General features: G+C 38.9%; 1 protein-coding gene across 4 annotated transcripts in view; it reads right to left on the bottom strand.

Moving 5' to 3' along the window:
• The window catches only part of RNF217 (ring finger protein 217), a 127,561-nt gene that overhangs the window by 4,381 nt on the left and 97,244 nt on the right, over positions 1-25,936 (bottom strand). For 3 of the 4 annotated variants that reach the window (XR_010023569.1, XR_010023570.1, XR_010023571.1), the window contains exons 4-7: positions 10,385-10,586; positions 5,511-5,582; positions 5,344-5,403; positions 2,686-2,753 (exon numbers count right to left, since the gene is read on the bottom strand). Coding sequence is in view for 1 of the 4 variants with exons in the window: in XM_063096456.1 (XP_062952526.1) it covers positions 5,330-5,403; positions 5,511-5,582; positions 10,385-10,586 (348 nt within the window). In the remaining 3 variants the exon portion in view is untranslated. Of the gene's footprint in view, positions 1-2,685; positions 2,754-4,566; positions 5,404-5,510; positions 5,583-10,384; positions 10,587-25,936 lie in introns of those variants that run through there. The other variant, XM_063096456.1, reaches the window with a different exon arrangement.

Genomic DNA, 25,936 nt, shown 5'->3' with positions numbered 1-25,936 from the left:
TCAAAACCAGAAATACAAAGGAGTCCCACACTGTGTTTCTCTCTCCAAGGTCTGTATCACTGGATTGCATCCAAAAGGTAATATCTCATAATCTTAAATGCTGTCCAAATTTTAGAACTCTGGTTTTGTTCAGACCACACTTTAATGCTTCCATAAAATTACTTCAGTTTTATCAAAGTAATAATTGTGGATATACATATTAAAAATGTGAATTAAAAACTTATTTTCCACATTAGGAGACTGTCATTATTAAATTATGATTTGAGAAACAAAATATGCTCAAACTGGGGATTGGTGGGTGGTAGTTTTGATTTACTATGTTTCTAGTCAGAGAAACTTCTTTTATAGAATTCATAAACTATGAAACTGCAGTTAAAACCTTCAGTAAAAATTAACTTAATATTTTAAACAAATGTTCCAACTAGGTTAGTAGGAACATTTATTAAGTATTATTTGCTATGTTTGAGCTCCTGATAACCAATTTCCTGGTCTACTTACTATAATTTCAGTAACTGCTAAATTTTTTTCAAATATGTTTTACTTGTTTTAAATTTTTAGCTTCTAAATTTCCCCAAATTCAAAGAGATGACACATATTTGCTAACACTGTTATTCTACTGTTTCCATTGAAATGTATGTGTCAGTTGCCTTAACTGTCATTAAATTACTTAAATGGCACAAGTATTTTAAAGTGCATTATGGAATTTTAAGGCTATATTTATAACAGAAATTAACATAAAACAATAAAGCTGACCACAGGAAAAATTAAATAGTCGAGATAAGTTTTAGCCACAAATATGGAAGTATAAACATACAATCCAATGTGAAGACTCACATTAAGGCATATGTGCAGCTTGCTTACAAAATTAAAATCTAAAATGACTTTTGGCTTGAATTTTCTTATTTTTGTACTTAATAAAGTATACCAATTAATTTTATTTAGGTGACTAATTTTTTCTATAACTATAAATTTAACAGGAAGCATAAAAGTCTCTTGTTAAAAATAATTGCATTTAACAAGGGAGAAGCTGAATTGATATCTTGGCAGATGTACTCCAATTTGACAAAGGTCCAGAAGGAATGCTGATGCTTTGCACATGCCACAGTGAGTTTTTTCAGCCCTTCCTGTCTTTCCTCTTTCTCTTTTAGGGAAGAGGAGTAGTTAGAACAGCAGAGGTATGGAGAAAAATGAGGCTGAGGAAGGATACCAGGGCCTGCAAACGATGACAGTGGTTTGTAGGTATTTTAGGGGAGGACTGGGTCATATATTTGGGTGATAGGATTGAAAGATAAAGGGACTCATGATACAGTGGGTGTCATGGAACAAGGAATTTCCTGGCAGGCTCCACTGAATCTTGATACCACAGCAGAGAAAGTACAATTAGAGATATCATGTTGTAACCTGACTGGTGTTTAATTATCTTTGATTGTTTTCCTGTCTGTGTTACTCTTAGGATACAATAACACCTATCAGAAAATCAAGGTGGTGGCAACAGGACATTGCTTGGACTGAAAGGTTTGACTCATCTCCTCATCTTATTCCACGTACAGAAATTCCTAAGGAATTGTTAGGATTCATTGTAAAAGGAAAGTTTCATGTTATTCCATAATTTTTAATCATCCCACCAAACCTTACATAATCCAGTTTATTTTTCTATGTATTATTGTGGGCATCTATAATTGCCATCATATTGCTTCCTACTTTTCACAATGGCATAATTAACTTCCTCTGTGGAGCAACATGCATGAACATGGATAGTGCTTTAAAAAATGTGATGAACATCATGAATTTGGCTTGAGTATTTCATTTAAATCCCTCAGGTTTTAAAACTAGGCAATCCAGAAATCAATTCATCTTTCTCACATAATTTGACAGATATCTCATCACGTTTTATTTTTATTAGAAAAAGATTAATTTCTCTTATAAGTATTGGCAAGGTATTTATTTGGCTAATCAAGTAGGGAGGAAATTACCCTTCACATGATGCTTTTCTTTAAAAATTATGCACTTCTGCACAATTTTTCTTTTTACCCAGAAAAAGTCTCAAATATGTTATTTCTATGATCTCATTTCCTGAAAATACATTAAAAAATTTACTGCAAATACCTTGTAAAAACCAAATTTAAAAACTTATAGAAATGTTCACACAAGGTGACAAAAATATATGCAAAAGGGTCTTCACTGATGCTTTGTTTGTAATAAAGAAGTGAAAACAATCTTGATGTCCATTCAACAGGGGACTAATTAAGCAAATTTAAGTATAGCCCTGCAATGGATTATGCAGTCTTTTACAAAAGAATGAGGTAAATCTACTTACTCTTATGGAAAGGTATCCTACCAATATATATTAAAATAAAAAAGAGTCACAGCACAGTAAGAATATTATTATTCCATTTGTATAAAACTAACACACACACATTTATCTGTATATTTGTAGAAAGTGTCAGGAAGGACACATACCAAACCATTAACAGTGGTTACCTCTAGAAAATAAGGGATGGGGTAAGCAGGAAAAAATTGTATTTTATAATTATATATGGTTTAATTTTTTAAGGAGTATATATTACATTTATAATAAAAACATATAAAAATGACAAGCCTTGGATAGATATTTATATTATGTGCATGCTTCTTTGCTAAAGTAGTTTTTAGAAGTTATCTCAAAAGTTACTACTATTGTTTTACCTTCAAAGTTGGCACTGACATATAAATAATCCTTTATATTTTCTTCTCTTTTTAAGATCTTGATGAAACTTTGTAAAAAAAAATCACAAATAATTAAGTTACCAGCAGGAAAAGGCCTAATATATATCAACCTTTAAAGAAAAAAAAATGCATACATTAATTTTTAAAAAATCTATGCAATAGGAAAATAAAAACCCTGTGCAATACAGTGCACACTACTTCAAGCATTGATGAAATAGCCTTCACTGATAACAGATACCATTTTCTAACTGGGATATTGGAAAGTTTTCTAAATAATATAAAAATACCTTCAAAAGATAAGTTATTTAAAGAAAGGAATACAAATCCCTGAGTAGGCCAAAGACAACAGATACAACCACCTAAGAAAATAGATTATCTAAGATCAGAGAGTATATTATTCAGCCAGTTGGTATATTTGTGTATGGCGTATGTATTGATAAGCAGTTATGGAAATATTTTGTATATGATAGGATACATATACAGATCCTCTATATTTAGAATTCATCATATTCACATATTGCCAAACTAATGCCTAATTCTAGGAAAGATGAATTTACAAAAATTAAGCACTTTTATGTCACAAACACATTTATGAGAGCACTTCAAAAAGTTTATGAAAAAATAGAATTAAAAGATAATAGGAATCTTTCCATGAACTTTTTGAAGACCCCTTGTATTTAGGCTAAAAATTCTCATTCTTCTGGTCTTAATACTAGAGCACCTAAAACAGGCACTCAATAAATATTTATTGAAAGGCTTGATAGATGAATGGAAAGATGAATTTGTGAAACCAGAGCATCATTTTTCTTGTATCATATTATGCTTTAGAAAAATGCTATTCCAGAGCCATAAATGTCACATACTCCTAATACTGCAAACAGACAACAAGTCCAGAAGCTGTAGGATAGCTATTCTGTGTTATTTAGAAAGAGTGAAAGCATGTTGACTTGTTATCTATGCAAGTAAACTTCATTATCATGGACTTTTTAGGTCAAACAAAAATGATAAAATGTTCTTACATTCTGTAACCCAACAAAGACAAGCTATCCATGTTAATGCATGTTTTGTTATGTAATCTATTTCAAGTTGCTGAAAAATAAATGCTACATCTATGGCAAATAGCTGATTTTAAGAATCCGTAGACAACTGGAAACTTAAGGCTTGTTAGGGGTCTTTTCTTCCTTTCTACTAATGAACTTTTATGATGAAAACAAAGGAATATTATAGTTTAATTACTTGTCCTTTCCTTATTTTTAAAGACTTTTCAGTATCGTAAAATTTCCTGAAAATATTTCCTTCATTTTTCTGTTTCTTTTTCCAAAATCAGTTTATATTTTAGAAAAACCCATAAACACAAAAAGTTTTCAAGCTACCCCTCTATAAGAAGATACCAGTAAGTTATTATGCATTTGAGCAGTAAACATTAAAAAAATCCTCCACAACTAGCATTTGTTTTTATGAAAACCTTGGTGACAAACAGAGAAAAAAGAGGACAGGGAAGAGAGTGGGATATTAAATAAAGTAAAATCTTGACCTAAAGCAGAATTATCTGTAATTACAAGTTGGTTAAAAAACTAGCAGAAGAGGGATTTGTTTAAAGACTTAAGCAGTTCTTTCTTCAGCAAACTTGTTCTTTGGATTAAATAATCCCATATGAAGGATTTATCACAGAGTAAAACATGTATGCCAAAATACAAGAAGTCTGAAAAGACTGAATATCTGGGTCTTGAGAATTTCCTAAGAAGCCTATCAGTCTGTCAGTTTACAAAGCTTGATATGTCTTGAGGTGATGCTGCAAATTTCTGCGTGTGTATGACAAAGAGAGAGAGAGAGCAAGAAATAGAAAGGGTCAACATTAAATAGCCTGTTGTCTACTTTGACTTTAATTCAGTACATTACCAAATTGTGCCCACAAAGGTTTATGAAAATGTGAAAAAATAGCGTAGAGGCTTGGAACTAGATAAGTACAAGGTTATTGGGCCTAGTTTTAACATATATTTATCTATACACACGCACATTCACACCCTTACACATAAACACTTCAGTAACTCATGATTCTTCTCAGTAATTTAGTTTCATTAGTTCCCTTTTGGGCATTGAGCTTTTTAGCAATTATAGCATTTGAGGAATTATACTGCTTGGGCCACAGATAAAAACAGGAGTATTCGGTGAACTTTTATCTTCTGAAAAGTGGCCTTATTTGTTGACACTAATAGGACTTCAGGCACTCACACCAAGCTTCAGAAGATGACTTGGAGGGAGGTTCAGGTTTCAAAGACAGTCCAAGCAATGCTCAGGAGAGGTGTGCTCAGAACAATTCTAAGGATAACTGGTTCTTAAAATATTTTCTTCCAAGAACCACAAAGGGCAGAGTTATGATACAGATGTTTATAGTTTATGAAAGTGACCATTATTCAAAAGCAGCAATTCGTTTAGGGAAAGGACATGATACCATGTTGGGGGTGCACCATAGCTAGAGGCATCGTGGCTTGCAGAGAACCACGGCGAGACGAGATGGCAGAAGGTTCCTTTCAGTGTTTTTCAAGATGTGACTCACAGACAGGTGTACCATTCTGGACAGCTCCTACCCAAACTAGCTGAGATAGATGAAATCATCTGCATTTTACCAGTGCATACCTGTCCGTGATCGTTTTCTCTGTTTTTTACAAAGGCAATAGATAGGAAATACAAATAAACCTAAGGATGAAAAAAAAAAAAAGCTAATTAGGATGAGATATTTACACTCATATTTACTCTATGGCCCTCAGAAAATTTGAATCTCAAATACATTAAGTGTTTCTTACCAATTACAACTGCTATGGCCCCTAGCGCTAATCCCAGAACCAGGATTAGAGGTGCGATGAATAATTTTCCAGCTGCAAAACAAAAGGCAAAATAATTTAAAGTCTCAAAACAAATTTACCAAACAATTAGAGCAATACTTTTTAAATACCATAGTGTATATTATTTTTTAAGAAGTCTGATTACAATTAAGGCTATATTTCTCTAATGTATCTGTTGTAGAACAGATATACATATATAAATTCAGTAACTTGTCCGAAGTCCTGGCACATGCATTAAACATCTCATAAATCATTATCCTTTATAACCAAAAAAAATTCCAAAGTGACTGGCTCACTTTATTCTACCAGGACCATTCATCTCTGTGCTTTTCTTTTAGATCTTTTCCATTTTCATTTTTTAAGATGCTGAAAGAGTAAGAAAGGAATGATATATTCTGAGTTGGCAGGAGAAAATCTAGTTAGCTCTCAAAATGGAGAGCTGGCGGGTACTACAGAGGGCTTCTGTCCAAGCCCACATCTAAAAAAGTGGTTTATTTACTACCTGGATCCGAAGAAAACTAATAATATGAATGCCTGATAGACTGAACTACAAATGGGATGTTTCAAGACTATCGTTAGAGAAAACTACTATTAAATATATGGTATGTCAAAAGTTATTCGGGTGAATCATTTTAACAAATTTAAGAAGGAAGCACTTATACAATAAGAAGGCTAGATGCTGGTAAGGATGCCAAGTGGCATCATACAGCATTTTCTTTTCTAAATGAAAAAGTAGGCAATGATAATAATAAACTGTAGCCATATGTAAACATTGCACAAAGTCCACGATTGGAAACCCATTGACTTTGAAAGAAACAAGCACAAAATAAAAAGAGGGTAGTAATTAATATCTTGTCACTGTATAGTAACCTTAAGGCATGTGACACGATTGTAGGACTGTGCAACACAAATCCAAGAGAAATGTGAAAGGAACAGAGGGACTTTGCAGTAGAATCACACAGCGTTTAAGAATAAACCAGCAAGACCATTCTATAAATTAAGGGGTTTGGGAATGACCAATTACAGAAATGAAGTAGAAACATAATGCAGCCATTTTGGGGAAGTTTGTCAGAAAAATATTAACTTTTTTATTCATTTTTTTTTGTGGCTGGACGGTATGGGGATCCGAACCCTGACCTTGGTGTTATAACATCATGCTCTAAACAACTGAGCTAACCGACCAGCCCTACTTTTTTATTTTTAAGAAATGGTCTTTGGAACCAGATGACGAGACATGTATAAAATATAGATTTTAATATTTAATTTAAAAAGATCACCACTCAATTCATACAATGTCTTAGCATGGGTTTTACTTTTATTTTTTACCAATGATAGAATACAATGAACTAATATTAAATCCCATTGAACGATTATGTTTAGTCCACTGTTAAAGCTATGCTCAAGAATTTAGACTATACAGAGCTTGCGTATTTTATTTTTCTCCTATATACATAGTCTGGTCATTCAAATTTGCTTTCTTAATAATTTTCAATATATTTCCATAATAGCAATGAAACATGACTGTAAAATAACAATGCTGATTTTTTTCTCTCAAACATCACAGAACTCTAGGAACCAGATATGTGCTCTCTCTCTTTGGGAAGTAATAAACTTATTCCAATTATGTAATCTGTATTCAGAACATGTATAAATCTACTTTTGAAACTGTTTTAGGGGATTAAACAAACTTTCTCTTATTCCTAGGTAAGTAATAATTCTTGTAAAACACCTTTGTCAATAGCTAAAATAATATTCTAGCATATCCTTGTAGCATATCTTATTTAAATAATTCTATAAACGTTTGTTCCTTTTTTTTTACTATTTTAAATTATTCTTGCACATAAACCATTCAGTCTACCTAGATTTATCATGTTTTAAAATGTCCTTCATATTACTATAAAATTTCTTTCTTGTATAAAAGAATTATACAAATTTTTCAATTCATTGAATAGAGTATGAAAGTCCATCAGTAAGAATTAATTTGACAAAGTATTTGCTAATCAACAGTCCAAAAGAATCTCATTTTATTTTAATTTACATTTCTCTGACTATTAACAACATGTGAACATGTTTAGTGGCTATTTGTACTTCTTCAGTTCTGATTTTTTCTTTTGATAAAAATTGGGTATTTATTTTTGCTATTTATTGCTTTTATTCATATACATTATCTGCTATCTGGAAATCAGTTAAAGACCTATATCATTTGGTTTGAAACTTTGAATCCTTGTATGGGATCATATGAGAATTAAAAGTTTTTCCTTAGCCCCTTTTCTGCCAGTACCATTTATTGAGGATTCTGCCTACCCGCTGCAGGCAGATGGCTCCACATCAGAGGCTGCTAATCACCCCCAAATCTCTGTTCTCCCTTATTCTCTGTGAGCAGAACCTCTGCTCTCTAGCTGGGTGCATGGTCACATGGAATGAAGACCACCATGTTTCCCATCCTCCAGCTGTGAGAGAGATGAAGGCCCCTTCTCTGCCTCTGGCCGAGGACATGTGCAGTCCAAGACTGAGGGAGCAATCCGGGTTACATCACACAAGGACAGTGTGTGGGAGGGCCTCCTATGATACGAGGGTACTTTGAAAAGTTTGTGGAAAAATAGAATTAAAAGATAATATGAATCTTTCCATGAACTTTTTGAAGACTGCTTGTATATCTTCACTCTTCTATGGCAGGGAGTGAGTAATTGTGTGAGTTACAGACGAATCCCTTTTCCTGCCTTTTGTGGGGATGGGAGAGGTGGTGAGCAATCCACTTCGAGTTATGGTCTAATAGTAGTTAGAGGCAGCTGTGCTGGAGGTGGGAAAATCTGTGTGGGAGGGAGAGCTTATCTTAAAGCCAGCTGCTCCCTACTTTGTCAGGTTTATCCTGACATCATTGTATGTGCACACGTGCGCATGCACACACACACACGGACTAGAAGATAGGCCAAAAAGAGAACCATTTACAGAAAGCTGACCATAAAGCTTTTGATTAAGAGGAAAACGAGTGAAAAGACTACAGAGAAAATATTTCCCAGCTGACAATGTCTATGGGCTCTTAGCTTGCTGTCCATTTTACAGGCTGCAAAATAACTCCAGTCTATTTTTTGGCCAGAGGAAAAGATTCTAGGGGCACCCAGGCAAATAGCCAGAGAACCCAAAAAGAATACATTCAAAATGTCACTGGACAAATAGGGCAGGAAATACCTTCCCTCTTTTAAAAATGACTACACAGAAAAAAAAAAAAGAAAGAAAGAAATGAAAAAAAGACTGGTCAAAGAAAAAATTATATAAAATAAAGAATGGAAGGAAACAACTTGCCACAACAAAAATCCATGTGGCATTAAAGTAGGAAAGAAAAAAAAACTAAAAATGCAGAAAATATAAACATTTTGTGGTTTGGGGTTGCACTCTGTATATACAGACTTACAAATAGGTTATAGCTCAAAACTTGATTTGCAATTAGTTTTCTCATGGTATTACTGTTATAAGTACGGTTTAGAGTCTCTAGGTATCCTGCCAAAGTCTACTCAACCAGTAAGTAAATATTGGTTATACAATTACAATATCTACCATACAGGCAAATAAAGAAACAGAAAACACTGAAAATCACTCAAACCTATCTTGACTATTGAATGCTGGCTGTGGAAAATTATGTTTAATTAAATAAAATTCAGTAAGAATATTTTTATAAAAATTACATAAGATTTTAGAAAATTATGGCACTAGTTTCCGTATGTTAAAATGCATTTAAAAATATACATTCTATCTTTTACCTAATAGAAACCTATCATTAGTACCAGACTTGATCTGATAGGCCTTCATAGAATTCTAAGGAGGAGTGTAGTTCACAACAGTCATGAAGTGTCAGAGAGCTAAGGAGAGATATAAAGAGATTTTTATAAAGTAACTAGGCAAAAGTAGGTGGATAAGGGGAAATGTGGAAGATGTGAAAAAGTATTGTGTATACATGACAAAGATTGCCAGAGAAGAAATAATTGAGTTCTCCATGGTGAAAAAGAGAGGAAGAAATTTCACAGTGGATACATTCCAGAGGAATAGAGAGCTATCAGAAGATATATTAGGTCAGAAGAACACTGTATCATCCAAAGGGGGTGGCATTAGGCCAGAACAACTTGATTATGAGCAGGTATCTGTGTTTAGATCTGCATATTTGTGTGAGTATGTATGGGAAGGAGTAGCGTATGAGGCTGCATGTTGCTGAGGAGGAAGGAAGTAAAAAGTCAATCCAGAAGGGCATTTACACTTGGATAATTAAACTTGAGTTTGTACACAATGAGGGCATTTGATATTCATTCCTTTAATTGCTAGCCATTAATTATTAATACTAAGAAAAGTATATACAATGACTTATCAATTACATACATATGATGAAACCCCATTACAGGGCTCTGCAACATGCACATAGTTGATTTTGCCTTTCTAGACTATGTTCCATGCTGTATTGTATTGCATGTCCTCGAACAAATAGAGGACACGTGTAAAACATGCTGCTAGACACTGTCCATACAAAAATAAATGTGACATTGTCCCTTTCGTCTAGTGGCTTACAATGTGGTTTCAGAAATTTAAAAGATTTCTGCTATGTAATTAATAATTTCCTTTTCAAACAAAATCTGCTTGCTCATGTAAGTAGTGTTCTGCTAACAAACTTAATTTTGATCTCAAAGGGACAGAGAACATCCTCCCCCTGTTTTGGGGTAAAGGCCCTACTAGAATACATGGCACATAGCAGGTGCTCAGAATTGTCATGGCTGTCACATTTTTAAGTTCTATTATCACTACTTAATTCCCAGAGAAGAGTCCTCCTAATATGCATGTCAGATACTCACCACAGACCGACCCTCGCACTAATCTCCTTAAATGAGGTCTCTCTGGGAGGTAGCGGTATTTGCATCCAAATATACTGAGGTTTGATGTGTGGTCTCCAAAGAAACGGAGCTGGCGGTATCTCTCCCCACATCGATAACAAAAATTAGTGTTACATTGTGAACAGGTCATATGGTCACATCCTTCAGTTCTCTGGATGTGGATCTGTATCAGCAAAAAAGAGAAAGAGAAAAAAAAGTTATTAGATTTAAAAAAATAAAATCTGGCAAATTTTATGGAACACAAGCTTTACCAAAATAAAAGTCTCACATAGCATTCCTGAGACTGTCAATTTGCTTATAATTATACCCTTCGAGATTATATTCTTACCAAATACTTTCCTGTGTGCAATGCTTAATATATTTTTAGGTACTCAAGCTGATGGTTTACTTTGACCAATATAAAAAACACTTCCAAGGAAGACTCATTTGTCTTTCCAGACATACACCTAACTGATGGTTAGGAGGCAATTTAAAATGCGGTGAAAGTATATTTTGTTTATGCTATAATCAGCAAGAATGAGTTGGCTTGGGGAAATAAGAAGAGATGAGTATTCCCTAAAAGAAGGAATTGTGTAAAACTTTTTGTAAATAAATATCAAGGAGTAGAAACCTTTTTGCTGAAGACAGCAGACATAAGTGTATTTACAATACCGATTTAGTTTCTAGCTCTAATATCATTTGTAAATACATTGTTTACTGAACTGGACAATGCCATCTGTGCAGCTAAGCACCTTCCTCTATTGTTGCAGTCAAACTACCTATAAATACAGCTTCACTCATAATGCAAGTGAAGGAAGTGTTTTTCTTTTTTCTTTTCAAGCTAGCCGCAGTATAGGGAAAATACAGCCAAAAAGTCAAGTTAAGAAACAAGGGGAACAGAGTCAAACAGGATATCTGTGGTTATGCACCTGGGCCCCGGCCCGAGGCAAAGGGCGGATAGTTCCCAGAAATAGACAAGTCAGTTAAAGTTTCAAGAGTGCCCCTCAGCTGTTTCAAGGACTCCCACTTGACCGAAGTTCACCCCTGGCTTGATTTAAACTAACCAATTACCTTGCTTCTCGCTTCTGTACCCGCGCTTTTTGCTATAAAAAGGACCCAGGAGCTCTACTCGGCGCGCCAGTCTTTCGAAAGACTGAGTCGCCCGGGTACCTGTGTGTTCAATAAACCTCTTGTTTTTGCATCCGAAGCCGTGGTCTCGCTGTTCCTTGGGAGGGTCTCCCTGAACTGACTGACTACCCACTGCGGGAGTCTTTCATTTGGGGGCTCGTCCGGGATCGGAGACCCCTACCCAGGGACCACCGACCCACCTGCGGGAGGTAAGCTGGCCAGCGACTGCTCTGTGTCTCGTTTCTGTGTCTAATCCTGTGATTCTGACTGTCTTTTCTGAGCGCGCGCATTTTGGTTTCAGTTTGTTCCGGGTTAGTCGCTCTGGGAGCGAAGTGCGGGTAGCGAACAGACGTGTTCGGGGGCTCGCCACCCGGCAATCCTGGGAGACGTCCCAGGATCAGGGGAGGACCAGGGACGCCTGGTGGACCCCTTGGCAGAGGATTATTGTGTTTTGGTCTCACCGCGTCTCGGGAGGCGCGCTCTGCCATCGGACTCTTTCTTCTATTTCTACGGCACTCGGTCTCGTCGCCGTTTCTGGTTTCTTTTTGTCTTAGTTGTGATAGGTCTTTGCGTCGTCGTTCCCCTATTGGAAATTTTCGAGATGGGGCAAGGTGCCCTTACGCCCCTCTCCCTTACTCTAGATCATTGGAAAGATGTCAAAGCCAGGGCTCACAATCTGTCCATGGAGATCAAAAAAGGAAAATGGCAGACTTTCTGTTCGTCTGAGTGGCCCACATTCGGCGTAGGTTGGCCGCCAGAGGGAACCTTTGATCTTACTGTCATTTTTGCAGTTAAAAAGATTGTTTTTCAGGAGACCGGAGGACACCCGGACCAGGTTGCCTATGTCGTGGTATGGCAAGACCTCGCCCAGAATCCCCCTCCCTGGGTGCCACCCTCCAGCAAAGTCGCTGTTGTTTCGGGATCAGAAAATACTCAAAGGCCACCTACAAGGAAGCCTTCCGCCCCTCCCCAACCCCCCGTCCTCCCGACACCAGACGACTCGCTCCTTCTCTCTGAGCCCCCGCCCTACCCGGCGGCCCTGCCGCCTCCTCTGGCCCCTCAGGCGATCGGACCGGTGCCGGGCCAGGCGCCCGATAGTTCCGATCCTGAGGGACCAGCCGCTAGGACCAGGAGTCGCCGTGCCCGCAGTCCGGCAGACGACTCAGGTCCTGACTCCACTGAGATTTTACCCCTCCGAGCCATAGGACCCCCAGCCGAGCCCAACGGCCTAGTTCCTCTACAATATTGGCCTTTTTCCTCAGCAGATCTTTATAATTGGAAATCTAACCATCCTTCTTTTTCTGAAAATCCAGCAGGACTCACGGGACTCCTTGAGTCTCTTATGTTTTCTCATCAGCCCACTTGGGACGATTGCCAACAGCTACTCCAGATCCTCTTCACCACTGAAGAGCGAGAAAGGATTCTCCTGGAGGCCCGCAAGAACGTTCTCGGGGACAACGGGGCCCCTACACAACTCGAGAACCTCATTAATGAGGCCTTCCCCCTCAATCGACCTCAATGGGATTACAACACGGCCGAAGGTAGGGAGCGTCTTCTGGTCTACCGCCGGACTCTAGTGGCAGGTCTCAAAGGGGCAGCCCGGCGCCCCACCAATTTGGCTAAGGTAAGAGAGGTCTTGCAGGGACCGGTAGAACCCCCCTCGGTTTTCTTGGAACGCCTGATGGAGGCATATAGGAGATACACTCCGTTTGACCCCTCTTCTGAGGGACAGCAGGCGGCAGTTGCCATGGCCTTTATCGGCCAGTCAGCCCCAGATATCAAGAAAAAGTTACAAAGACTAGAGGGGCTCCAAGACTTTTCCTTACAAGACTTAGTAAAGGAGGCAGAAAAGGTGTACCACAAGAGAGAAACAGAAGAAGAAAGACAGGAAAGAGAAAAAAAAGAGACAGAAGAGAGAGAGAGGCGGCGTGATAAACGCCAAGAAAAAAATTTAACTAGGATTTTGGCCACAGTAGTAAGTGATAAAGGGTTTACAGATAAGCAGAAAGGGACCCTGAGCAACCGGGCAAGACCGACACCTAGGGACAAAAGGCCTCCCCTCGACAGGGACCAGTGCGCCTACTGCAAAGAGAAAGGCCACTGGGCAAGGGAATGCCCCCGGAAAAAAAACGACAAAAAAGCCAGGGTTCTATCCCTAGACGACTAGGGGAGTCAAGGTTCGGACCCCCTCCCCGAACCTAGGGTAACATTGACAGTGGAGGGGACCCCCATCGAGTTTCTGGTCGATACCGGGGCTGAACATTCGGTACTGACCCAACCCATGGGGAAGGTAGGGTCCAGGCGGACAGTCGTAGTAGGAGCGACCGGCAGCAAAGTCTACCCCTGGACCACACAGAGACTTTTAAGGGTCGGACATAAGCAAGTGACCCATTCCTTTTTGGTCATACCTGAGTGCCCTACTCCTCTGTTGGGCCGGGACATCCTGACCAAACTAAAAGCTCAAATCCAGTTTTCTACAGAGGGCCCACAAGTAACATGGGGAGATCACTCTACCATGTGCCTGGTCCTAAACCTAGAAGAAGAATACCGGCTGTATGAAAAGCCGGCCTCTCCCTCCATCGACCCATCCTGGCTCCAACTTTTTCCCACCGTATGGGCAGAAAAGACAGGTATGGGACTGGCCAATAACGTCCCACCAGTAGTAGTAGAGCTGAAATCGGGTGCCTCACCGGTGGCCGTCCGACAGTATCCAATGACTAAAGAAGCCCGGGAAGGCATCAGACCCCACATCCAAAGGTTCTTAGACCTAGGGGTCTTAGTGCCCTGCCAGTCGCCCTGGAACACCCCTCTGCTACCAGTAAAAAAGCCAGGGACCAGTGACTATCGGCCAGTCCAAGACTTGAGAGAAATTAACAAAAGGGTGCAAGACATTCATCCCACGGTCCCAAATCCATACAGCCTCCTGAGTTCCCTTCCGCCTAGTCACACTTGGTACTCAGTCCTGGATCTCAAGGATGCCTTTTTTTGCCTCAGACTACACCCCAACAGCCAGCCACTGTTCGCGTTCGAGTGGAGAGACCCAGAAAAAGGTAACGCTGGTCAGCTGACCTGGACACGGCTGCCACAGGGGTTCAAAAACTCTCCCACTCTCTTCGACGAGGCCCTCCACCGAGATTTAGCTCCTTTTAGGGCTCTCAACCCCCAGGTCATATTACTCCAATATGTGGACGACCTCCTAGTGGCAGCTCCCACATATGAAGGCTGCAAAAGAGGGACACAAAAGCTCTTGCAGGAACTGAGTAAGTTGGGGTACCGGGTATCAGCTAAAAAGGCCCAGTTATGCCAGAAAGAGGTCACCTATTTGGGGTACCTGCTCAAGGAGGGAAAAAGATGGCTGACCCCGGCCCGGAAAGCTACAGTTATGAAGATCCCTACTCCCACAACCCCCAGGCAGGTCCGCGAATTTCTGGGTACTGCCGGATTCTGCAGGCTCTGGATTCCTGGGTTTGCTTCCCTGGCTGCACCCTTGTACCCCCTGACAAGGGAAAACATTCCTTTTACCTGGACTGAGGAGCATCAAAAGGCTTTTGACCACATAAAAAAAGCCTTGCTGTCTGCCCCCGCCTTGGCTCCCCCAGACCTCACCAAACCATTTACTCTATACGTAGATGAAAGAGCCGGTGTAGCCCGAGGAGTGCTTACTCAGACCCTAGGACCATGGCGACGGCCAGTAGCTTATCTATCAAAAAAACTGGATCCAGTGGCCAGTGGGTGGCCAACCTGCCTAAAAGCGGTTGCTGCAGTGGCACTCCTCCTCAAAGACGCTGATAAGTTAACCTTGGGGCAAAATGTGACTGTGATTGCTTCCCACAGCCTCGAAAGTATTGTGCGGCAGCCCCCCAATCGGTGGATGACCAATGCCAGAATGACTCATTACCAGAGTTTGCTGCTAAACGAAAGGATATCTTTCGCGCCCCCTGCTGTCCTGAACCCAGCTACCCTACTACCAGTCGAGTCAGAATCCACCCCAGTACACCAATGCTCAGAAATCCTTGCTGAAGAAGCTGGGACTCGACGGGACCTGAAGGACCAGCCATTGCCCGGAGTGCCTGCCTGGTATACAGACGGTAGCAGCTTCATTGTGGAAGGTAAGCGGAGAGCAGGGGCCGCCATCGTAGATGGAAAACGGACGGTATGGGCAAGCAGCCTGCCAGAAGGGACATCAGCCCAGAAGGCCGAGCTAATAGCCTTAACGCAGGCATTACGCTTAGCCGAAGGGAAAAACATCAATATCTACACGGACAGCAGGTATGCTTTTGCCACTGCTCACATTCATGGGGCAATATATAAACAGAGGGGATTGCTCACTTCTGCTGGAAAAGACATTAAAAATAAACAAGAAATTCTGGCTCTGCTAGAGGCCATTCACCTCCCTAAGCAGGTCGCCATTATCCACTGCCCGGGCCACCAGAGAGGGAATAACCCTGTGGCGGCCGGGAACCGGAGGGCTGACGAGGCTGCAAAACAAGCCGCCCTGTCGGTCAAGGTGCTAACAAAAACTACAAAGCTTCAAGAGCCAATCGAGCCTGCTCAAGCTAGGACCAAGCCAAGAGAGCTCACTCCTGACCAGGGAAAAGAATTCATTCAGCGGTTACATCAGCTAACACACTTAGGACCAGAAAAGCTCCTTCAACTAACGAGCCGCACCAGCCTCTCCATCCCGAATCTCCGGTCCACCGTTCAAGAAGTCGCCAATCGGTGTCCGGCTTGCGCCATGACTAATGCGGCTACCACCTACCGAGAGACCGGAAAAAGACAACGGGGAGATCGACCCGGCGTATACTGGGAAGTAGACTTTACAGAGGTAAAGCCTGGCCGGTATGGGAACAGGTATCTGCTAGTATTTGTAGATACTTTCTCTGGATGGGTAGAAGCTTTTCCTACCAAAACGGAAACGGCCCTGACTGTATGTAAAAAGATACTAGAAGAAATCCTGCCCCGTTTCGGGATCCCTAAGGTGATCGGGTCAGATAATGGCCCAGCCTTTGTTGCTCAGGTAAGCCAGGGACTGGCCACACAACTGGGGATAAATTGGAAGTTACATTGTGCGTATAGGCCCCAGAGCTCAGGTCAAGTAGAGAGAATGAATAGAACCATCAAAGAGACCTTAACTAAATTGGCCTTAGAGACCGGTGGAAAAGACTGGGTGGCCCTCCTTCCCTTAGCGCTGTTCAGAGCCAGGAATACCCCTGGCCAGCTTGGTCTGACTCCTTATGAAATCCTCCACGGGGGACCCCCCCCCATACTTGAGTTGGGAGGAACACTGGGTCCCGATGATAACTTTCTTCCTGTCTTATTTACTCACTTAAAGGCTTTAGAAGTTGTAAAAACCCAGATCTGGGACCAGATCAAGGAGGTATACGAGCCAGGTGCCGTGGCCATCCCTCATCCGTTCCAGGTCGGAGACCAAGTGCTTGTTAGGCGCCATCGGACCGGCAGCCTTGAGCCTCGGTGGAAAGGCCCGTACCTGGTGCTACTGACCACACCAACAGCGGTAAAAGTAGACGGCATTGCAGCCTGGGTACATGCTTCTCACCTCAAGCCTGCGCCACCCTCCGTACCAGATGAATCCTGGGAGCTGGAGAGGACTGATAATCCTCTTAAGTTGCGCATTCGGCGGCGGCGGAGCAAGCCTACCAAGTAATAACCCTAACCAGCCCAACACCCTCACCTGGCAGGTACTGTCCCAAACTGGAAAGGTTGTCTGGTTCAAGACAGAAGTCCACCCCCTTTGGACTTGGTGGCCCTCCCTTACCCCTGATATATGTGCCCTGGCGGCGGGTCTCGAGACTTGGGATATTCCAGAAATTGATGCACCGGCCTCTAAAAGAGTCAGGCCTCCTGACTCAAACTATGAAAATGCTTATAACCAGATCAAATAACTCCCCTTGGTTGACCACCCTACTGTCAACCATCGCCGGGCCCCTATTACTCCTCCTTCTGTTGTTCACCCTTGGGCCCTACGTCATCAATAGACTAGTCCAATTCATCAATGATAGGGTAAGTGCAGTTAAAATTCTGGTCCTTAGACAAAAATACCAAACCTTAGATGACGAAGATAACCTTTAATTCCGCTCTAAGATTAGAGCGATCCACAAGAAAAAATGGGGGAATGAAGGAAGTGTTTTTCTTTTTTCTTTTCAAGCTAGCCGCAGTATAGGGAAAATACAGCCAAAAAGTCAAGTTAAGAAACAAGGGGAACAGAGTCAAACAGGATATCTGTGGTTATGCACCTGGGCCCCGGCCCGAGGCAAAGGGCGGATAGTTCCCAGAAATAGACAAGTCAGTTAAAGTTTCAAGAGTGCCCCTCAGCTGTTTCAAGGACTCCCACTTGACCGAAGTTCACCCCTGGCTTGATTTAAACTAACCAATTACCTTGCTTCTCGCTTCTGTACCCGCGCTTTTTGCTATAAAAAGGACCCAGGAGCTCTACTCGGCGCGCCAGTCTTTCGAAAGACTGAGTCGCCCGGGTACCTGTGTGTTCAATAAACCTCTTGTTTTTGCATCCGAAGCCGTGGTCTCGCTGTTCCTTGGGAGGGTCTCCCTGAACTGACTGACTACCCACTGCGGGAGTCTTTCACAAGAAGGATTTTATTCTTGGATAGTCCTCCGTATAGCCAATGTGGTAGTCACTGTCTCAAGCTCTGAGATCATGTAATAATTAAGATATTATTCTTGGAGATATAATTAGATGCTCAACTCAAAATTCTCACAGACATTGTATATAAATTAGATATACAAGTGTGTATATATACATATATATATATATAATTTGATATATATACACACCCGCACACACAAGTACTTCAAAAAGTTTATGGAAAAATAAAAGAGAATATGAATCTTTCCATAAACTTTTTGAAGTACCTTCACACACACACACACACACACACAGAGACACTCATATATATATACACACACACACATATATATATACACACACACACCTACTCTCTCCCTCTCTCTCCCTCTGAGAGAGAGAGAGAGGGAGAGAGAGGGAGAGTTGTTTGCTCAGAAATTTACTTAAAATATTCCCATACCATTTTGACCATGAAACTGCTTTGGGACTAGTTTGTCAATGACTGTTTTAATGCAATTGGGAACTTTACAATTAGCATGTGAGTCAAACCCTTCAGTGGTTATTTGACTCTTGTCAGTTAAGCTCTGGCCACAGTCCACAACTTTACATATTTCATTTGAAATTATTCTTTTCTTTCATTGATACACAGTTTACTTCTTCAAACTTCTGCAGTAGTGCAGTTATAACTGCATTAAAAAAAACTGATCAATGATTATGGAGATGGGATAAAATCATCCAAAAAAAAAAAAAAAAAAAAGAACTCTGAGGAAAGAGAAATAAAAAGCTTGAGAGATGAAGAAAATTATCCACTTCACAATATAACCTTATTTTATATGTTTTGAGAATAAACATTTTGAAGTTGTGAACTCCAAATTATACCCAATATTTCAGTTTTAGTGATTAAATAACCAAAATGTTAAACTGCAGTTTTAAAGGAATTTGAAAAGAACTTGTGAGGCTCCTTGTAAAATAACAACAAATAGTAATGGTAAAAGTTTCATTTGAAAAATACACGTATCTGTGAATCAATCAATCTATCTATCTAATTTATCTTTCTATCACCTATCTTCTGTCTATCTAACTACCTACATATCTCGAGAGTTTCTAGGTGATTGTAACAATTTTGAAGAAGTAATATTTAAATAGAAGATAGCATATGATAGGCAAGCACTTAATACATGGATAAATGAATGAACCAGGAAGAAAAATTTGCCAAGTAGTTAGCAGGACTTTAGGTATTCAAAGTCATTAGGTGAATTGTAAGTTAAATGTCCTTTCCCTCTCAGTGGCTGACTGACTCTTGGCAGGTAAACCTCAGCTCCATAGGGAGGCTGAAAGAACCTGGTCTTTGATTTCAAGAAGATCTGCCAGCTGTTTAAAAAGAAGTTACTTCACTCCTCCCAAGCCTCGATTTAGATAATACCCCTTACTATGTAGTGTAACATGTGACAATATGTATACAGTGCCTAAATCATCAGGCTCATATAGATCAGACCAATATAAAGTTGGTTCCAATTTACTCTTTTCTCTTTACCTACCTAAAAATGTGAGAAATTGAAAGCCTAAGTAACGTAACTGCAAACCCTTTGATTGCCAGGTGGTTCCCTTTCTCACTACTTCATATGGGTTATTCTGAAGTAGCTGCTGGACTAGAGAGAGACCTTCTCAGATAGACAAAAGCTAGCTTGTGGTCAAGGACATAAGAGCACCTGTGGTCAAGGGTTATTAACAAATCATGACTTGGGCAATAAAAGCAAAACTTATGTTTCTTGCTATTGGCAACCTTATTCTTTTTCAGTCATACTGAGTTATTTTTTCTTTTACATGACAGTCCAGTAGCAGTAGATTCAGGTTTTACGGGGCCTGTGGGTTATCTAATTTGAGGAGCCTTCTTTAAGAAGAAGAATGTAAATTATAAATACAAATTAGATATAAGACCCAAGAAGGGGCCTGTGTAGGTGAGGGTCTTGGAAGTTTAAGTTTGTTAGCATTCTGGTAAATCAGCCTCTAGCCCAGCACTTACCCTGTGCTGTGATTTCAAGAAGCCTGTTTATCAACGATTACTGTGGCCATATCCATTTAGCAACAGTAGGTGGCGTTAAGGAATAACAAAGGCCGAAGGCTCTGCTGGACCCTTAAACTATTTCTGATCTTTCTTTAAACCACCTGAGCACTAGGAGAAAGCATGTTTGAAGATAACTGCTGAGCACCCAAAACACTGTATACTTAACTTTTTGACTATATATTATATTTTATCTTAAAATGGATATAATACAACTTAAATTTCCTGATAACATAGCAGTGTCATAGGTGACCTATAAAGGGAAGAAGGCTAATATTTGTTTAGAGCCCATTATGTGCCAAGCATTGTACATCGATTAGCATGTTTAAGCCTCATAAGTGCACCATGAAATTGACATTCTTATTCATAACCAGAGCTTGGAAAAGAATCTGTTCGAATGACAATCCCAGTGAATGGAAAAAAGATTTTGAATTCACATCTCTTTACTATGCTAAAAAGCCAATTATTATGAACTTAGGGTAAAACCAGAAGGTCAGTCATATTCTTTGCTAACCTATGACTCACCTTCTGGTCTTACCCTAAATTCAGCATAATCTTTGCACTAGTCAGACAAATATGTAGGCTCTCTTTGCACAAGGCATATCTGAGTCTTTCTGCTTATTTCTGCTATTCTCTGGACCAATTCTCATTCCTTCAAAATGGCATCAAAAATTTTTCTGACAGAAACTTGTTCTAAGAAGTTAAACTTGTGACTGACAATTTATTTGCCTCAAAATTTCACATATGATTTTCACTGTCATTTTATATGCACTTGTAATATTGCTTTCACAGGGTTCTAAACTCTTTGTGTGGCCTATACATTATTTAATTTAAATAATGAAGACAGCAATTTCTCATCTTTCTCTTTTAAGTCTTTCCTTATTACTAATATAATATTCTGAGCACAGCAGGCAATGAAAATGTTTTTGATCAAATAATATTTCTGCACAGAAAGTGATAAAATTGTAAGCCCTAATAATTTTCTATAGTAGCCTTGTATGTGGCAGGGTTATATGGTTCTACAGATAAATCGGAATATTTTGCACACATAAAGGCAAGGATTTAATCATAGTAAAATGATATCATAATTTATTAACTGTAAACTATACAGTGCTTCATTTAATACTATTGTGAATATATTTTGATTATATATGAATATTTTATTATTCAAAACTTACAGAGAAATGAACCAGCAAAATGCAAGTTAATGTGCAACCGGAGACATTACTTTTCACATTTGCTAAGCAAGTTGTGATTTTGAATTTCTAACACCCAGGGGATAATAAATTTCATATGCTAAATGAATTCCCAAGTATGTCTTTAAAGGTCACACTTTGACAACACCACCTTTTTTGTAAAACATAAAACCTTAAAACATTGGTCTAAATCATGTTTACATAAAGTTAATTTTTTTCCTCAGTGAAGCCTTTCTTACTTTTTATTATAGCTTCAAAACATTCATCAATTCACTTCTGCTAAAAATCAAACTAACCACCCACATGGTTACAACTTAGCATCAAAATTGTTTTTATTTAAGAGATAGAGGCAGACTAGGACAGACCAGGTATTTCTAACCCATTTGATTAACCTGACTACTCATAAGACACAAATGTCGTTTGATTTATTATTACATAGTTCCTTTTCTCCATCTATAACAAATAGGGATGGCTAATGCTTAAAGAATTGAATATTTATACACCAAATGTTGCTTCTATCTTTCTGCACTTAAAAGTCATGGAATGAAATGTTCAGAATATGCCAGGTATTTCCTTAATAAGAGTTTGATATTAAGTCCATATTATAGAAGAGAGAAATGATACAACAGATCATTTTTGTGTCTTATGATACTCTTCATAGTATAGATCAAGACCTGTGATAACAGACTAATCAATTAATTAATGCGTTTATATACATAAAAATAAATACAGATAAATAAAATAGGACCTGCTCTTTTCAAATAGTTTATTTCAATAAAATGCCCACAAATTATCTAAAAAATAGAACTAGAATTCAGTTTTTTCCATATAGGTTCTACTTAATCATAAAGTAGAAGAATAATAAATAAACTGCTAAGTATCCAAGCCATTTTATAATTAAATCAGTACACATCTGTCCATAAGTATTTATCTCCACTTTCACCAACAAATGAAGGCTTATCTTATTATTTAAGCAGGAAATTACAACTAAATTAACTGTTAGGTATTATTGTCACCAACAAATATGAGTATTTTATTCTAGAATACTAAGCTTTTATCTATTTTTAAAAGTATTTTTATGTATGTATTTCCCTCAATGACTTTTCATGTCTGAAAAAATTAATTAGAAGCAACAATTATGAGGAAAGCTTTAAAAAATCTCATGGGTAAATGCTCAGTTTTTCACTTAGCTCACTATACCCAGAATCTACATAGCACAGAAATTTTTAAAAAGCAAACCTATAGATAAAGTCTTTAAAGATTTGATAGAAAATATTATGAACTTGGAATTCTTGTCGAGCTATAAAAAAAATAATAATAATAAGTGAGGGGAAAAATAAAACTTTTCCAGAAATGCTATGACTGCTCTGCACCTTTTCTGAGACCATTATTAAGGAAGCACTTCATTAAGTGAATGTGAAATTCAAGAAGGGACAATGTTACCACAAACAAGAAATAGTATAAGAAATCCCAGAGAAAAAGCTGGAGAGCAAGCAGCCCAATTTAGAATAGGAAGCAAGTTAGTCTCAAGAACATCTTCAAAAATGACATGTATACACCAACTAATAAAAATCCTGAGGAGCTAGATATTAAATAACATGATAAAAAAAGTGGGTATTTCTACTCTCAAGGAAAAAAGAAAAACAGTGAGAAATTTCAGAAAAACAAAACAGAAGGCACACAAGTTCCAGATACGAAGCATAGCGAAATACGGCATGATTGAAAAATTGATAATGAACAAGAACACTAAGGGCATTTTTCCTAGAAGTTGTGATTTCATTGAAAAAGTAATCCTAGTTTTATAATTACATGTTCTTGATTATGTAAATACCCAATTGGTTTTTAAATTCTGCAATCATCCTTTAGGGAAAAAAAGAAGTATTAAATACAATATTAGAATAGATTATAAGTGTTATTAAGTTTGACAATATAAAAACAAAGATCAGCTTACAGAAAATGGGAATCAGGGAACACTGGAAGGAGCTGCAGGAGGGATAATATCTCAAATACTGTCTAAAATTATTAGACTATGGAGCAGAGGTTTAAGTATGTTATTCAAAGGTAAAAGATAACCAAAAGATGAACGAAAAAAATAACTATCAAAAATTGGAGGGAGAAGAAAGAAAGAGGATAAGTGAATCAATCCTCAAGTACCATGTTAGGGAGTCAACAGACAAATGTCAAGAACTAGGGTAAAAGCCTATTATTAAGAGGTAATTATCACAAGCACAAATCCAAATGAACTAAAGGCAGTTGCCTCTATCATGATAGACTGTTGCAAAAAATAAATAGGACATTGATTTGAAAATTATTTGTTGTCTCCTTCTATGATATTAGCTTTTTAAAGCCAACACTGATAATTTTAGTTTTCCCTAATGTACTGGTTTTCTTTGTCCTATGGGTTAAATGTGTCCCCCCCAAATTCATGTACTAGAAACTCGACCCCCACTGTAAGAGTGTTAAGAGGGTAGGAAATCCAATGATAGTATTTAAAAGGTGGGGCCTATAAGAGGTGATTGAATCACAAGCACTGTGCCCTAGTGAACTGACTGATCTGGGTTGATGGTTTAATGGGTGGTCATGGATGTGGTTCTAATGGCTTTATAAAGAAAGCATGAGAAAGTTAACCTCTCTCTTGCTTAGCCCATCCTCGCCATGTCACACCCTGGTTACCATTGGTTCCTGTAGAGAGTTCACATCCAGAAGAAGGCCTCACCAGATGTGCTCCCTGAACCTTGGACTTCCCAGCCTCTAAAAGTGTAAGCAATATATTTTGTTTCTTTATAAATCACCCAGTTTCAGGTATTCTCTTATAAGCAACAGAAATAGACTAATATACACCTTGTTATAGGGAATTTTATATGTTTCAAGTTAAGTCTTATGATTAATTTATGATGACAGAAATTCCTTGAAGGACAGTGTAGAGTTTTGTCCAACTCTTTATTCCCTAGGGTACAAGATGTACTGCAAATTAGCCCCTAGTTTTCTTCCTACTTTACCATTCTTCCCTCAACCCCATGCCTCCATCTTCTCAAAAACCTTCCAGTGCCAGTTTTTCCCTCATTGACATTCATCTTCACTACTTCCTTCTGTGACTGTACACCCCCAAACTAGTACACCCTTCCTTCAATTCCACATAACCTAGTAGCCAATGATTACACTAACCCCTTCATTTTTAGCAAACTTCTTAAAGACTACTCTCCACTCACTGTTCTTTCTACTCATGTCTCAATTCCTCCTCAGCTGCAATCTTATGTTCCTGAAACATCCTGCTGTCTCTCACTCATTCTCTCAACAAATATTTACTCATTGATAAAATCTGATGTGGCTCCTCCCTTTAAACAGCTTATACTGTAAGGTGCAGACAGACCATAATCAATTGTACAAATAAATATATACTCATAAACTATGCCAAATGCTATGGAAAAGTAAAAGGTATGAAGAGAGTACTCAATAGAGGAACTTGATCTGTTGAAAGGGTCAGAAGAGGTTTCTTTAAGGAAGTGACATTTGATTTGAGAAATGAAAGACAAGTAGCAGTATATTAGTCCATTTTTTATTCCTTATAAAAGAATATCTGAAATTGGGTAATTTATAAGAAAAACAAAATGTATTTCTTACAATTATGGGGGATGGGCCAAGGGGTGCAACTGGTGAGGGCCTTCTTCTGGGTGGGAACTCTCTACAGGGTAGAGACCAGGGTATCACATGGTGAGGATGGCAAGAGCTCTTTCATGTGCTTTCCTTGTAAACCCACCGGTCTACGCCCATGATAACCCATTTAAACCACTAACCCATTATTCCATGAATGAATTAACTCATTCATGAGGACATAGTTGTCACGATCCAATCACCTCTTAAAGGCCTCAACTTTGAAATACCGTAATTGGATATCCTAGTCCCTTAGCACCATTACAACGGGTGTCAAGCTTCAATGAATTTTGGGAGAACATTCAATCACAGCAAGCTGTTCACCAGTTAAGGGGACTGAGAGGCAGGGACAGCATTCTAAGCACAGTATTCATGTCACTGTACCCATGAACTGAGAAATACCCTATATTAGTCCTGTCACAGCATTTGTCACTCTACATTTTAAAACTCTTTATTTATCTGTATCCCTCTCCTCAAACCCTCTCCTCTCCCAGTCTGTGAAATCTACAAGGACCCAGGTCACGTACATCTTTTTCATTATCTTATTAAAGGGCCTTGCACAGGTCCTGATGCACAGCACATTCTCAATAAATACTTATTAAAATAATAGATGAGTATTACACATGACCCGTTAATTGCCAAATCCAATGAAAATGTTTTTAATTTTTATCTTTTATCTCTTAGTGACATTTAATCAGTCGATCACCACTTCCTTCCTGATCTTTGATATACTCTTGCTTCAATACACCTTTTTTCCAGGTTCTCCTCTTCTCCCTCCTAGGTTCCTATTTTTTCACTTATCCCTTAATTCCAGCCAACTACCCACTTAGCACATGCTCTTTGGGTGATCTCGTCCACATTCAAATGGTTTCAACTTTCCTCCACTGGATCTCATT

Source organism: Cynocephalus volans, chromosome 5, assembly GCF_027409185.1.
Source record: "Cynocephalus volans isolate mCynVol1 chromosome 5, mCynVol1.pri, whole genome shotgun sequence".
Lineage (NCBI taxonomy): Eukaryota > Metazoa > Chordata > Mammalia > Dermoptera > Cynocephalidae > Cynocephalus > Cynocephalus volans.
This window is presented reverse-complemented; position numbering and strand designations above follow the sequence as displayed.